The sequence below is a fragment of the Lathamus discolor genome, chromosome Z, assembly GCF_037157495.1.
Source record: "Lathamus discolor isolate bLatDis1 chromosome Z, bLatDis1.hap1, whole genome shotgun sequence".
NCBI classification, from domain to species: domain Eukaryota; kingdom Metazoa; phylum Chordata; class Aves; order Psittaciformes; family Psittacidae; genus Lathamus; species Lathamus discolor.
In genome coordinates, this window is record NC_088909.1 from 18,203,033 (window position 1) to 18,215,000 (window position 11,968).

The window sequence follows — 11,968 nt, forward strand, 5'->3', positions numbered from 1 at the left end:
TAGGATTTAAAATGTAGTTTATCAGCCTAGTGCAACCCAATCCTATAAATAATACATTCCTATCACTATGACCTCAAAATGTCAATACCGCACAGCCCTGTGCATTTGCATATCTTGTACTGTCTAAACTTGAAGCATGTCAGCTATGTGCTTCTGTTTGTACTTTAACTTCATTTTAACTCTTGCTTCCTAGCTCCCACCACCATCCCCCTCCACAGGGTCTGTCACCCAAACGAGAAAAGCACCAGGTATTTAATCACTACCTCTGTAATTATGCCATTGGCAAGACTGTAAGGAGAGGAAAGGGGGATGGGAGGGGGCACCCCCCGGAGATGCTAAGGAAGAGCCTGGGCTCAGAAGCCGAATGGAGCCCGGCTGCCCGCCCTGCCTGCCCGGGCTGCCCTTCCAGCGCGGGTGCGGGACGAGAGCTGCCGTCCGCAGGTACCGACTGGTGGTAAATCGGGAATAGAGGAAGGGAGGGGAAGGGAAGGGCGGCAGCCCCTGTCCCCCTGGCATGGTTTTCACTTGACTGCGAGGCCGGGGGGGCAGGGTCCTCTTCCATCCCCTGCCAGCAGTCACTGCCGCCTGGAGCGGCCGGACCTTTCTGTATAGGGCTCAATTCCAGCGCTTTGTTGAGGAAATGCAGCGGCGGGGAAGATGCAGCTCTCAGGGCAGGCCGGCGGAGGTGCAGCCGGCATCTCCCGGGGCCGGGGGACGGCAGGGGGTGCAGCCCGCCAGGCGCGGAGCGGAGCGAAGCACCTTCGGTTCTAGGTGCCTCCCGCTGTCTGCAAACCCCCTGGAGCGAGGGGCATGTCCCGGCCCCGCGCAGCCCGCTTTGCCCCTGACAGCCCTGTCCCCCTCAGAGGTACGGCGGGCCCGGGGAGAGCCTCCTAAAACCTGCCCCTTGGGCTGCAGGCGAAGGAAGCACCGCCGCCCCACCGCGGCGCTGCCGACCCCCGAAGTTTCCTTTCAGTTAACCCCTCTCGCTTCTCGAGGGGGCTGGAGACCGGCACCTGGTAACAAGGTGCTCGGGGGAGACGATGGACCACCGGCGGCTGGCCGCGGGCCCGGTCCCGGCGCCGTCCCGGCTGCAGGGCGCTGCCCGCGGATCTGCGCACATTGCCAGCGGCGCAGCCGCCCCCCCATCGCCGACCGCGGGGCACCGGGCCGGGCACCGGCGCCTGCAGGGGGCGCTGCGGTTCCAGCGTTCGGCCTCGCTGCCGCTGCAGAAGGAGCAGCCGCGGGCCGGCCCTGCGGCGGGGCGACCGGGACCGAGCCGAACCTGGGCCGGAGCGAGCCGCTCCCGCCGCGGACAAAACAGGCACCAGCGGCGGGGGGAGAGGTGGGCCGGCAAAAATAACTCCATGGGTGGGAACAGAGAGTGTAGTCAAAGTGGCAACAGTTTATTTATTAGCCAAAAATATATACTTTCTTGTACAATTTGGTTCACACGTATGTACATTTTTACTGTATGTACAAAAACAAACAACAACAACCAAAAAAAAAAAAATCGAAACACCTAATTCTCACTGGACTTCCAAAAAACCTCACAAACTCAGCTAATCCAGGTGGTAGTACAGAAGCGGGTATATTTTTTTTTCCTTTTTAGTTTTAATATACGGACATGCTTACAAGTTGTAACTATACAGAGATTATTTTTTTGTTTGTTTTGTTTCGTTTTTACAGTCATTACAACAACAATTACAAAAATTAACTATGATGATGACAACGCCGATAGAACCATAGCGGCATCAAGTTGGTTCTGGGGCCTGGAAAAAAATGACACAGAAAAAAATATGTATTTAATAAGATTTCTAGTCATATGGGGCTGGCACGGTATTTCTAACTGTAGGTAGCGCTGGTTTTGTTGTTGTTGTTGTTATGGGTTTAAAAATAGGTTTCTAAATATATAAAGTTTTAGGAGTGACTTATAGCAAATTTATTTAGCTATGAATATCCCCGTGGTTTTGCTCATCAGACGAGCAATTGATTTCAGTGGCTGCGAGGCCAAGCTCAGAGCGGCAAGGTTCAACCCCTTCAGGTCTTCTACTCGCTGGGGCTTATTTTAGCTTTTGTTATTATTGTTATTATCATTATAGCCGGTTTTGTCCAGCCGCCCCTGCGCTGCTGCGTTTCTCCGCACCGTTTCTCCGGCGCTGGGGGAGGCGGGCACCGGCCGCCCAGGGGCGCTCCCCCCGGCCCCAAGCACAGGAGCCGCGGCCCCGGGTGCGGCTCGGCCGGCCCGGGGGCATCGCTCCCGAGGAGCGGACGGCAAAGGAAAGAAAAACACCGGATCGGAATAACCCACCACACACGCTGAAGAAGGACAAGAAACAGCTCTGGGAGAAGAACTAAAGACGCGGAGAAAATAAGCTAACCGTTTACAACTCCCTCTACATATCCTTAGAAGGCAGAGGAAGCAATCCCTTACCACCTCTGCACTGGCTGGAAAGCTGTCTTTATTAACTTTTTCTCTACTTCCAAGGCACTACATCGATCTAAAAAAAAAAAAAAAAAAAAAAAAAAAAAAGAGAAGGAGAAAAGAAAAAAACACAGAAAAAAAAAAAGTGTTCCTTTACAATCCCCATTTTAAATCCCCATTTTATTCACTCCTATCCCTGAATTAAGCCTCTAGACTTAAGATCTCTTCTCGGCAAGTTGCAAATACGACAAAGCGACTGCTTTGCTGCAGGAGTGACCGTCAAAGAGAACCCGAACCGACCCCGGAGCAAGCCTTGCGGCCCGGTCCTTCCGCAAAGACGATTTGAGCAGCAACAACAACAGCAACAAAAGTTACATCCGTCGGAGGAAGGTAACGCCGGGGGTGTGAGACTAACCTGGCGGAGGCCCCCCCGCCGCCGCCGCTGCACCGGGGGGCCCCGCGGCCGCCTGCCCTCTGCCACCTGCGCCCCGACGGCTGCGCCGGGCAGGGGCCACCGTGAGAAACCGGCAGGGACTTCCGCGCCGCTCCGCGCAGCACCGCCGAGCCCCCCGCGGTGGCTGCCGGCCCGAACCCGTCCCCGGCGCGTCCCTCAGCGGTCACCTGCTCCGGCGGGCTCCGCGCTCTGCGCCTGGGCCGCGGGCCGCGGGAAGGTGGCGGCGGGGGGAGCGGCGGGAGCTGCCCCCAGCCCCAGGAGGTGGGGGGTGTTCAGTAAGGCCAGCGGGTGGGGGGCCGGGTGGTGATGGTGGTGGTGGGCCGGGAAGGCTCGGTTGGTCCAGTTGGAGAACTTGCTCAGGGGGCAGGAGGAGACGAGTCTGTGGGGCGGCGGCGGGGGGGGCAGCGGCAGCGGGGCTGCTGCGGGCGGGGAGCCGCCGCCGGGAGACTTGCGGGGGTTGTCCGGGCTGGTGGCCGTCTCAGCCAGCGACCAGATCTTGGGCTTCGGCAGGGTACCGGCCAAAGCGCCGTCCGTCGGGGAGGAGGCGGCGGAGGAAGAGGCAGAGGAGGGGGGCGAGAGCTGGTGGTGCGGCGGCTGCAGGGGCGGCTTGAGGGGCTCCAGGGCGGCGGCGGGGAGCTCGCACTTGTGATGGTGATGATGGTGGTGGTGGAGGTGGTGGTGGCGGAGATGCTGCGGCTCCCCCTCGGCGGCCTTGACGTAGCGCTCCTCGGAGCCTGGCAGGTCCTCGAAGCCCTCGGAGCCCTCCGAGTCGGTCTTGGAGTCGGAGTGCAGGAGGTCGGCGTCCTGCAGCTCGTCCTCCAGCTCGTCCTTGTTGCTCTCGATGTTCTCGGTGTCGATGTTCTCCAGGTCGATCTCTTCCTCGTCCTCCCGCTTGTCCTCTTCCCCCTCGTGATCGCTCCCGTAGGAGTTGCCCTCCTCGTCCGTCCTGCTTCGGGGGGCCCAGGTCATTTTGTTCTCCTTTTTGAGCCGCCGCCGTGCATTGGCGAACCAGGTGGAGACCTGGGTGAGGGTCATTTTGGTGATGATGGCCAGCATGATCTTCTCGCCCTTGGTGGGGTAGGGGTTTTTCCGGTGCTCGTTGAGCCAGGCCTTGAGGGTGCTGGTGCTCTCCCGGGTGGCATTCTTGGGCCGCGACGGGTCCCCGAACTGGTACTGCCCGTAGGGGTAGAAGGCGGGGTGGTGGTGGGGGAAAGCGGCGTGCTGCACCCCCGGGCTCTCCTTCAGCTCGTACTGGGCGCCCTGCAGCAAGAGGGAAGGGGGCGGCCCGGATAAGACGGTGCTTTCGGCCCGGCCCGGGGCCCCTCCATCCCGCCGCCGTTACGGGTAGCGCGGAGGCCAGGCCGAGCTGCCTCCCTCGCCGCGGAACTCCCCTGCCCCGCTGCAGCAGCCCGGGCCCCGCCGGCTACGCCGCGGCTGAGGCGCGGAGCCCGTAGAGAAGGACCGACTCCCCAGGTGCGTGTGCGCAGCGGGGCCGCCGGCAGCCGGGGCCGGTCACCGCAGCCGTCAAGCCCTGCGGGCGGAGGAGGGGACGCGGGGTCGCCGCTCCGGCCCTGCCCCTCTTCGGCCCTGCTCCCGGGGTCGGGTAGAGATAAAGCCCCATCTCCCCTGACAGCCCTCCCGGCAGCCCCCCTGCCCTATCTCCAGCTCGAGCCGTGCCCAGGCTGGCCCCGACCGGAGAGTCCCGGGGAGTGAGCGGCGAGCCCCTGGGGGGCCTCTTACCAGCTGGGGGAAGATGGGCAGCTCGGCGGCGTAGGGCAGGAACGCTCCGTAGCTCTGGGCGGCGGCAGCGGCGGCGGCGTAGGGCGCGCTGTACATGGAGGAGAGCACGTTGGAGAGGGTCCCGGACGGGGCCAGCTCGGCGCCGCCGCGGGAGCCGCCGCTCCCCGGGCGCTCCGCTGGGTAAATCGGCCTGATGTACTGGTAGCCCAGCTGGGGGAAAGACATGGTGTGGGAGCGGGGGCAGGGGAGGGGGGAAAGGAGGAGGGGGGGAGAAGAGAGGAAGAAGGGAGAGAAAAGGGAGAAAGTAGCAGGGCCGGCAGCGGAGGAGGCAGCCGGGTCGCTTGCCCTCGCCGGCCGCCCACACTTTCAGCGCCTCCCGCAAACTCCGGCGGACATGGAGGGGGGAACAGGGGATGCGCGGAGGCCGCGGGCTCCCTCCTGCCTTCGGCCGCCGCGGTAAACGATCCGATCGCTTCTTTCTTCTCTCAGTTTTCCTATTGATCTGAGTGGACCCAGGTCAGGTCCTAACAGATTGCCTGAGATTATTGGGACTCTGGGCTCTGATTGACATTTCTAGTCTCTCACAAGCCCCTCCTATTTCTTTTAAGTCTCTCTCTCCCTCTGCCTCCCTCTCTCTCTCATGCCCAGAGCTCGCTCTCGCCGGGTTTGTCACTAGCTGCTGCACCCCCCCCCCCTCCTCCTCCTTCTTCTTTTTTTTTTTTTTTTTTTCTTAAATCTGTTTACTGACGTCGCGATCTTTTATTTGAGTTGCTTTCAAATCTCGTTTTAGCGATCGCCAATCAGTTGTGTGTTTTACAAAGGTTTAACCCTGCCTCATGGTATTCTAATTATATAGAGGTAGATTTAGATATAATTTCGTTCATAGCCCTCCCTCCCCCCCCCCGCCAGAGTAGGAAGCCAGGGTGTCAGTTGCGAGCGGCACACGGGAGGAACAGGAAAAAGTTGTGACATTTAAAAATAAACCCCTCTCTCTCGAGTCCCCCTGCTCAGGTTTTCAAATTTACAGCCTTTCCTTGGCCGGGTTCATTTTGTTTTCTTTACTAAAATATTCCCTCCTATCCTTCCCCCTGTCCGGCCCTGGAGAGGGTTACATCTCCTGATACAGATTTAGAAGTCTATTAGAATTTTCGCAAAAAATTTGCATTTCCAGAGCTACCTTGAAAAGTTTCCTAATGTACTGAATCTTTAAGGAGCTACGTTTTGTCTGGGCTAACAGTGGGCAGATACAGTGGAAAAGCTAAGTTAATTTTCCTCCTAATAAGGGACTTCAAAGAGTTGTAGGTCACAATTTTACATCAAAGGCAGAAAAGAAGGCAAATTAAAATCTTAACAAAGGAGAGACGGGAGCAGCCCTCTGGGCCATTAGTAAATAAGTGGTGTGAAAAAAGGGACAATGACAGGCACTGGAATTAAACTCATTAACACCTTTTTGTCTTGGTGCGAAATCTCTAATTAGGAAATTTATGATCATTTTGCTTATTCCCTCTGTTCTGAATCAGTACAAGGCTTAGAAGAAAGTACCTGGTACGTGCAACACTTGCAAAGGGAGAAGTGGCACAGGCTTCTAAGGAGCTATTGGGAAGAAGTCAAAATACGTTTTAATTACCGAATAAGATTTTCTTTTTTAACGATCAACACCTTTTAAATTACGGTTTGCTTGTTTTCTTTTTCCTCCCCCCCCCCCCCCTTTTCTTCTTTTTTTTTTTTTTTTCCTTCGCTTTTTCGTCCCCCTCCTTTTTCTGAAACCAGCGTATGAGTTGCGATTTAGCCTTTTAAGAGTAGTTAAAACCCAGTGCAATCACGGCGCGTCCGTGGCAAGCACGGGAGCTCCCTGTTCCTCTCCAGCAGCTACCCGGACCGTGAGGAGTTCAAGCAACCTGCGGCTACGGGCAGGGCTGAGCGGCCCTGAGCCTGCCACCCTTATCTGCTCCTTCAACCATCTCCTGCTTAAACACAAAATAAAGTTTGAAGGGTCTTTGGAAAAGTTGAGGCTGGAGAAGCCTCATTCACCATATTCCCCTGTCTTCCTAAATACTCTCCGGATTTATTGCCTTTAAAATGTGATTTAGGTACAATATAACCACTGCGCCCGCAGTATGGATTTTTATAACTACATTTCTTTAAAAATGAAATTCATGTCAGATTATGCAGTTAAAGGAATCGACCTTGATAGCTTGCTATAATAAAACTGTATCAGCTTGTAATAAATGCGGATTACGGCAAAGCAAGATCCAGAATTAAAATTCCCTGAATCAATATATGAAAATCTGTAGGAAACATCTCTAATCGTATTAAGTTCATCTTTATAGCATTTCCTATCTGCTAATCTAGTGCAAAAACAACTCTGGGTTGGAGGAATTTATTTTCCTTATTCAACGTCGCTGCGTTTGATAGTCTAATGCACAGGGGATAACAATATTAAATTCAGTTATAAGTTTATTTCTTTCTAATTAGAAGGAAAACAGCGAGAGAACCCCACGTCCTGTTTTCTTTCAGAAGTTCCTGTGTGCAGCGACGGGCAGGGAGGGGGCTGCCACTGAGGGACCACAACTTGGACAAATACATGTCCGGGGATAAAATGGGGCGACTACGAAAAATCGGGTAAATCAGTAGCCGTTTGACGCTGTCGCGCTCGCCTTGCTGGTGCTAGAGCCGGGCTGAGCCCCTCACGGGTAGGCACAGCGGCCCACGCTTGTCCCACATCACCGGCCCCGTGTTTCTGGGCTTGCACGCTTGGCACGGAGTGGCAAAGCTGGCGGGGTTGTTTTGTGGTTTCTCAGCAGCAGCACAATCAGCACGAGTTTGTTCCCGGGCGGTGGCGGGCAGGGAGCGGGGATCCCGGGGGACAGCCTGGAGAGAGAGGCAAGGGAGAGAAGAAATTTATGGGTGAGAATGGGTCCAGGTCAGGGGGAGGGTGAGGGATGGTTTATTAATGAGCAAGAAACGGATAAGAAACGTAGCCGGACCGAATGGAAGGGAGGAAAAATCTACAGGGCTGCAGTTCTTGGCTGGGGGAGTGGGAAGAGGAGGGAAAAAAATACAAAAAAGGAAAAAAGATAATTAAAAAAAAAAAAAAGAAAAGCGGAGAAGACAGCAAACGGCGGGGAGAGAGGGAGGAGAGCAGAGGAGAGAGCTTCCCGGGGCAGGGAGGGGGTTGGAGCCATGTCTACGGCGAGAAGCGCAGCTCACTTTCGGCAGCGGCTTGTGGGAGGGCAGCTGCGGGGACAGGCCCCTCGCAGCTGGGCAGCGGACGAGGAGCTGGGCCGGGCTGAGCCGTGTGAATGGCGGCGGGAGTGGGCGCAAAGCCCCTTCCCCGCTGATAGAGAGTAGGGGAAAGAGATTTGCCGCGCCGGAGCCGAAGGGGTGTGGGGCGGAGAGGCTGGAGTCGGCTCGTCCCGAGGGCCGAGGGAGCCGCGCAGGGCCCGAAGGCCGCCCAGCCCCTGGGGAGCAGGGGCGGCAGAGCGCTCCTTGGCCGGACAGACACGTGTCTTCTGGCCGGGACCTGTCAAAGCCGGGAGAGTGGCTACTGATTTATTACCCCAAACACACACACCCCCCGTCGCCCGCCCGTCCGCCCTTCCCCCGGCCTCGCCTCCCTCCTCTCCCGGCTGGCTCACACGGTGCCGAGCTCAAAGCAAACCTCCCTCTGGCTGCAGCTTTCCTGAGTCCGCAGCCGGCTCGTGGGCCAGCCCCGCCGGGAGGAGGGGCCGGGCCGGACAATGCCCGTCCGGTGCCCGGGACCCCATCCTCGGTGCTCTCCGCTCACCCCTCCGCCAGGTCACTGCGGCGGAGAGGAGCGGGACAGGCCTCGGGAGGTGGCTGCCGCCCGGTGTCACTCTCTGTACTGCGGGGCCCGGCTGTGGAGTCAGAGGGTGCTGCTGGCAACGGCCGGGGAGTTGCCGGCGGCGCGGACAGCGTCCTGCGGGACCAGGGGTGTCGGGACCTGGGTGGCAGCTGCGGCGTAGGGCAGCACACCGGGAATGAGGAAAGGGGAAGACACGTGGGGTTAGGAGGAGAGGAGCCGCAGTTAAAAAAGAGTTAAAAAAAAAGAGGGAAAGATCAAAGCGCTGGGTAAAAGACTCTTCAAATTACACGTTTGAAGCTTTTCCATAATTCCAAGGCGACAGATAGATAACAAGCTGCACATTCCTTATCACATATGGAATCAATCTGAAAGGAGTCTCTTGATCAGAATCTGGTAATTGCAGTGACATATGATTTGGAAAGAAAACACAATTAATGACCCTTCATGTTAAGGCTCTGGGACGAGGCCACTGACAGTCCGCACTCTGCAGCCGACGTCAACATTTTTTTTCTTTTTTTTTTTTTTTTTTAATTATTATTATTAGTACTTAACTATTGAAGGGCGACATTATCTAGCCTCGGCGGCTGTTTTGTCTCCGTTCCCACTGCAGGTTTCTTCAGAAGGGGGAGGAGAAGAGAAGGGGACGGGAGGGCGTGCGTGCCTTTCCTTCAAGGTTTGGGGAGCTAAAATGATTTAGTACCTTGTCTGTAAATCTAATGACCTAAGGTGAGAAAAAATACTTCATCTTTTATTACTACCATTTGTGGTGAGCGTTACCAGGAAACAGCAGAACCCGTTTGAAATGGTAAATATATGTATCCATTTAAAACCCATTATTGCAGAAATTTTTCCAAAGCGAAATAAAGAGAATGATGCCCAATCCCATTTTCTAGCGCCCTCTGCCCACGGATCCGATGCCCCTTCCCGGGCGCTGGAACCACTGTGGAACTCCTGGGTGCTGGGGGAGGCCGCAGTGTGTGCTCCGGAGCTGTTCCTGTGACAAGCGTCCTGTGATGTTAGGAGAGGGAGCGACGTTTTTAAAAGCTTTATCCTTGTCATAAAGAGGTAATGGCTTTGGTTTAGAAGAGAGAAAGAGAGGTTCATTTGAAGGTTATAAAGCATACACTTTAATAGGATCGAAGTGAAATTAGTTAATAAGAAAATGCTGGCCAGAAGCTCTCCGGGCTTTTAAGTGCTCTCCAGGCCATTTAGGGAAATTGAATAAGAACAGACCCCGTTACCTGCAGCTCCACCTATTATCTCTAGTTCTGCATAAAGGCGAGAAGGGAAAAATTGTGCCTGAGAGACCTGAAGTCCCATACACCTCCTGCCAGCTAATTTCCTTGAGGAATAATGTCCCTTTTCTGCTCGCAACCGTGTTCTCCTCCTTCTTCTTCCACTTCTAAGCAGACCAGACTGCACTGTGTGTACCACAAGGGGGTAAGCAAAGGTAAGGGGCCATCAGCAGATGCTCAAGGCTCCGGGGGTAGCTCTGAAGAGCTGCCTGGCTGGGCAACGCTGGGCTCTTGGTGTTGTTTTTTCCCTTTCATTAATCTGAATCCTTTCCCCCAACCACCACCACCGTTGTGGTGCTTTGCTGATTTGCGTTCGGACCGTTGCCAATAGGTCAGTATATTGTGTTACACAACTTCCTATCTACTCCCTTTCTCCCTCCTTATAAACTTTATAGTTTTTAGAGGTGTTAATAAAACCTTTCCTTTGGTAAATCGTTCATTAGAAACCCCACCGAAACCTGGAACGACTTCAGAAAAAAAAAAATAAGAAAGAAAAAAAAGAAAAAAAAAGCAGCGCTCGGGAATGAGAGGTTGGGAGAAGGCTTTTGTCCAAAAAACGCATAATTGCTGTGAATCTTAGGAAACATTAATCTTTATAGGAATTTGTGATTCATATCTGTGGTTTGACCGTTTACGTGATTTACAATCTGTTAGTGAGATTCACTAATTTTATGCCAATATAATTTATGCACCCAGTTAGACTTTCCACAGCCCCTCGGAGCGAGTGGCTTTTGTGCCCTGAGGGTGTCAGCGTGGCCCTCAGCCCGGCTCCGCAGGGATCTTCCCGGCTCTCCGCAGCAGCGGGAAGTGGGCTCGAAGTCCTCACAACTCCGGGAAATTTCCCCTCGCCATTTCCCATCCCACCTTTCCCCGCAGGCAACGCCGGCGCTTACCGAACGGGCAGACCCCGTACCCCCCCGCCCCAAGCCTCCGCCTTCCTCCTCGGCTGCGGGATGTGTGCTGCTCCCGCACCGGCTCCGACGGGAGGGCTGCAGCCTTTGTAAGATGAGGATACCCCGGGTTCGTTCAGCTTTACCAGTGGGGTAAACGCAGATGATTCCCCTGCCCCTGCTCCTTTCCCGGGTACGCAGCAGCTCCCCGCAGGGGCTCCCGCCGTCCTGGCCACTGACCCACCCCCTCGGCCTTCCCCCCGGGACGGGGCCTCCTCGGATTCCCAGGGGGTTCCCCCCCGACCCTCATCCCTTGTCACCAGACCGCCGGGAGGGGCATTTGTCGCTGGGGGCCTGGACGTGTCTGCGAACGCAACCCGAGGCACGATTCTGCATGGAAGCAAAGCGGAGCATCCCCCGGGTGGGTTGTTCCCGCAGTCCCCGGCCGCCGCCTGGGAGAGCCGGGGATGCGGACAGCCTCGCGTAATTTGTAACTGGGCTTATTAGCTGGAAGGGAAAACACTAGCAGAGAAAAGGAGCAGCAGCTTCACTGAAGAGAACATTGCGCCGAGTCTGATCTTGTGACACAATCATTAATTACTACAGTATTAATTACTATTTTTCCAAAACAGTCCCTGCCCGGAAGAGCTTACAGCCCACATGTGCTGTGTAGTGATACTCTGGTCTAGAAATGATTCCCTCATTAGGTCCCAGGTAGCTTTTACAAATGGCAACACCCACAATATTAAAGCCCGTCATCTTGCAGACTGAGATTTTCTGTCCCATCGGCCTGGGTAGGTTGATTTTGACACAGATAAAATACGTTTAAATATCAGTGTTTTGTTCACGTTCATATTCCGCCAAACTTTTAGATCGCGATGGTATAACTACTTTATTTGCTCTTCATCCCACGGATGCTGACTTATATCAGTAACAAACAAGCATTGATTTTATGGTAAAGTCACTTTCGGATGGGAATGAGTAACTCCAGGCAGTGCTATCACTGTATTACATGGAAATGGCCCAGGTAACAAGATGAACATTGATTCAGCATTATGTTTGATCAATAATGAAATAAGTAACTTCAGGGCCAAATTAAAATGCAAGCTGGCTTAACGCTGCCAGCTTCTGGGCTAAGTGACAAGGCTAATTCAGCAGGGAAATGGCAATATTTGCATTAGAGGCTGCATCTGTTGTTTGGTGAAGGAGTCTGGATCTGCAATAACGTCGGATAAAACTGCAGGGAACGGGGACCCAGGCCGGAGCGGGGGATGGCAGAGTCCGGCCCGGGAAGGCCCCGCGGTGGGTCTGGAAGTTAGCAGGGGAGTGCTTCAGGAGACG

At 55.0% G+C, this 11,968-nt stretch overlaps 2 protein-coding genes and 1 long non-coding RNA gene across 4 annotated transcripts in view; 1 reads left to right on the forward strand and 2 right to left on the reverse strand.

The window, feature by feature from the left end:
• The first annotated feature begins 359 nt into the window (after positions 1 to 359).
• The window catches only part of LOC136005503 (uncharacterized), a 64,218-nt gene continuing 52,609 nt past the window's right edge, over positions 360 to 11,968 (forward strand). The window contains exons 1-2 of the long non-coding RNA XR_010608792.1: positions 360 to 441; positions 2,100 to 2,812. This is a non-coding gene — a long non-coding RNA (uncharacterized LOC136005503). The remainder of the gene's footprint in view (positions 442 to 2,099; positions 2,813 to 11,968) is intronic.
• Positions 1,383 to 5,213, reverse strand: IRX3 (iroquois homeobox 3). The gene is made up of 4 exons (XM_065663051.1): positions 4,617 to 5,213; positions 3,044 to 4,136; positions 2,432 to 2,498; positions 1,383 to 1,769 (listed from the first exon to the last, which is right to left on the reverse strand). The coding sequence occupies exons 1-4, from the start codon at positions 4,839 to 4,841 to the stop codon at positions 1,715 to 1,717; spliced, it is 1,440 nt and encodes a 479-aa protein (XP_065519123.1). The 5' UTR covers positions 4,842 to 5,213; the 3' UTR covers positions 1,383 to 1,714.
• On the reverse strand, positions 7,056 to 8,590 carry LOC136005213 (atrophin-1-like). Of its 2 annotated transcripts, XM_065662506.1 has the most exons (3): positions 8,278 to 8,583; positions 7,827 to 8,139; positions 7,056 to 7,487 (listed from the first exon to the last, which is right to left on the reverse strand). In XM_065662506.1, exons 1-3 carry the CDS (start codon positions 8,381 to 8,383, stop codon positions 7,340 to 7,342), a joined length of 567 nt encoding a protein of 188 aa, XP_065518578.1. In that variant the 5' UTR covers positions 8,384 to 8,583; the 3' UTR covers positions 7,056 to 7,339. The 2 variants fall into 2 exon arrangements, 1 of the variants encoding a protein (XP_065518578.1); XR_010608716.1 differs by lacking the exon at positions 7,827 to 8,139 and having other exon boundaries at positions 8,255 to 8,590.

Excerpts from the sequence above, each read along its gene's own strand:
- IRX3 (XM_065663051.1), bottom strand. The coding sequence starts at position 4,841 with ATGTCTTTCCCCCAGCTGGGCTACCAGTACATCAGGCCGATTTACCCA. Across the intron at positions 2,499-3,043 it reads CGCGGAGCCCGCCGGAGCAG|ATCGATGTAGTGCCTTGGAA; the intron begins GTGACCGCTGAG and ends TTTTTTTTTTAG. Across the intron at positions 1,770-2,431 it reads TTCCAGCCAGTGCAGAGGTG|GCCCCAGAACCAACTTGATG; the intron begins GTAAGGGATTGC and ends ATTTTTTTCCAG.
- LOC136005213 (XM_065662506.1), bottom strand. The coding sequence starts at position 8,383 with ATGGGGTCCCGGGCACCGGACGGGCATTGTCCGGCCCGGCCCCTCCTC. Across the intron at positions 8,140-8,277 it reads AAAGCTGCAGCCAGAGGGAG|GTCCCGGCCAGAAGACACGT; the intron begins GTTTGCTTTGAG and ends CGGCTTTGACAG. Across the intron at positions 7,488-7,826 it reads CCCACAAGCCGCTGCCGAAA|GCTGTCCCCCGGGATCCCCG; the intron begins GTGAGCTGCGCT and ends CTCTCTCTCCAG.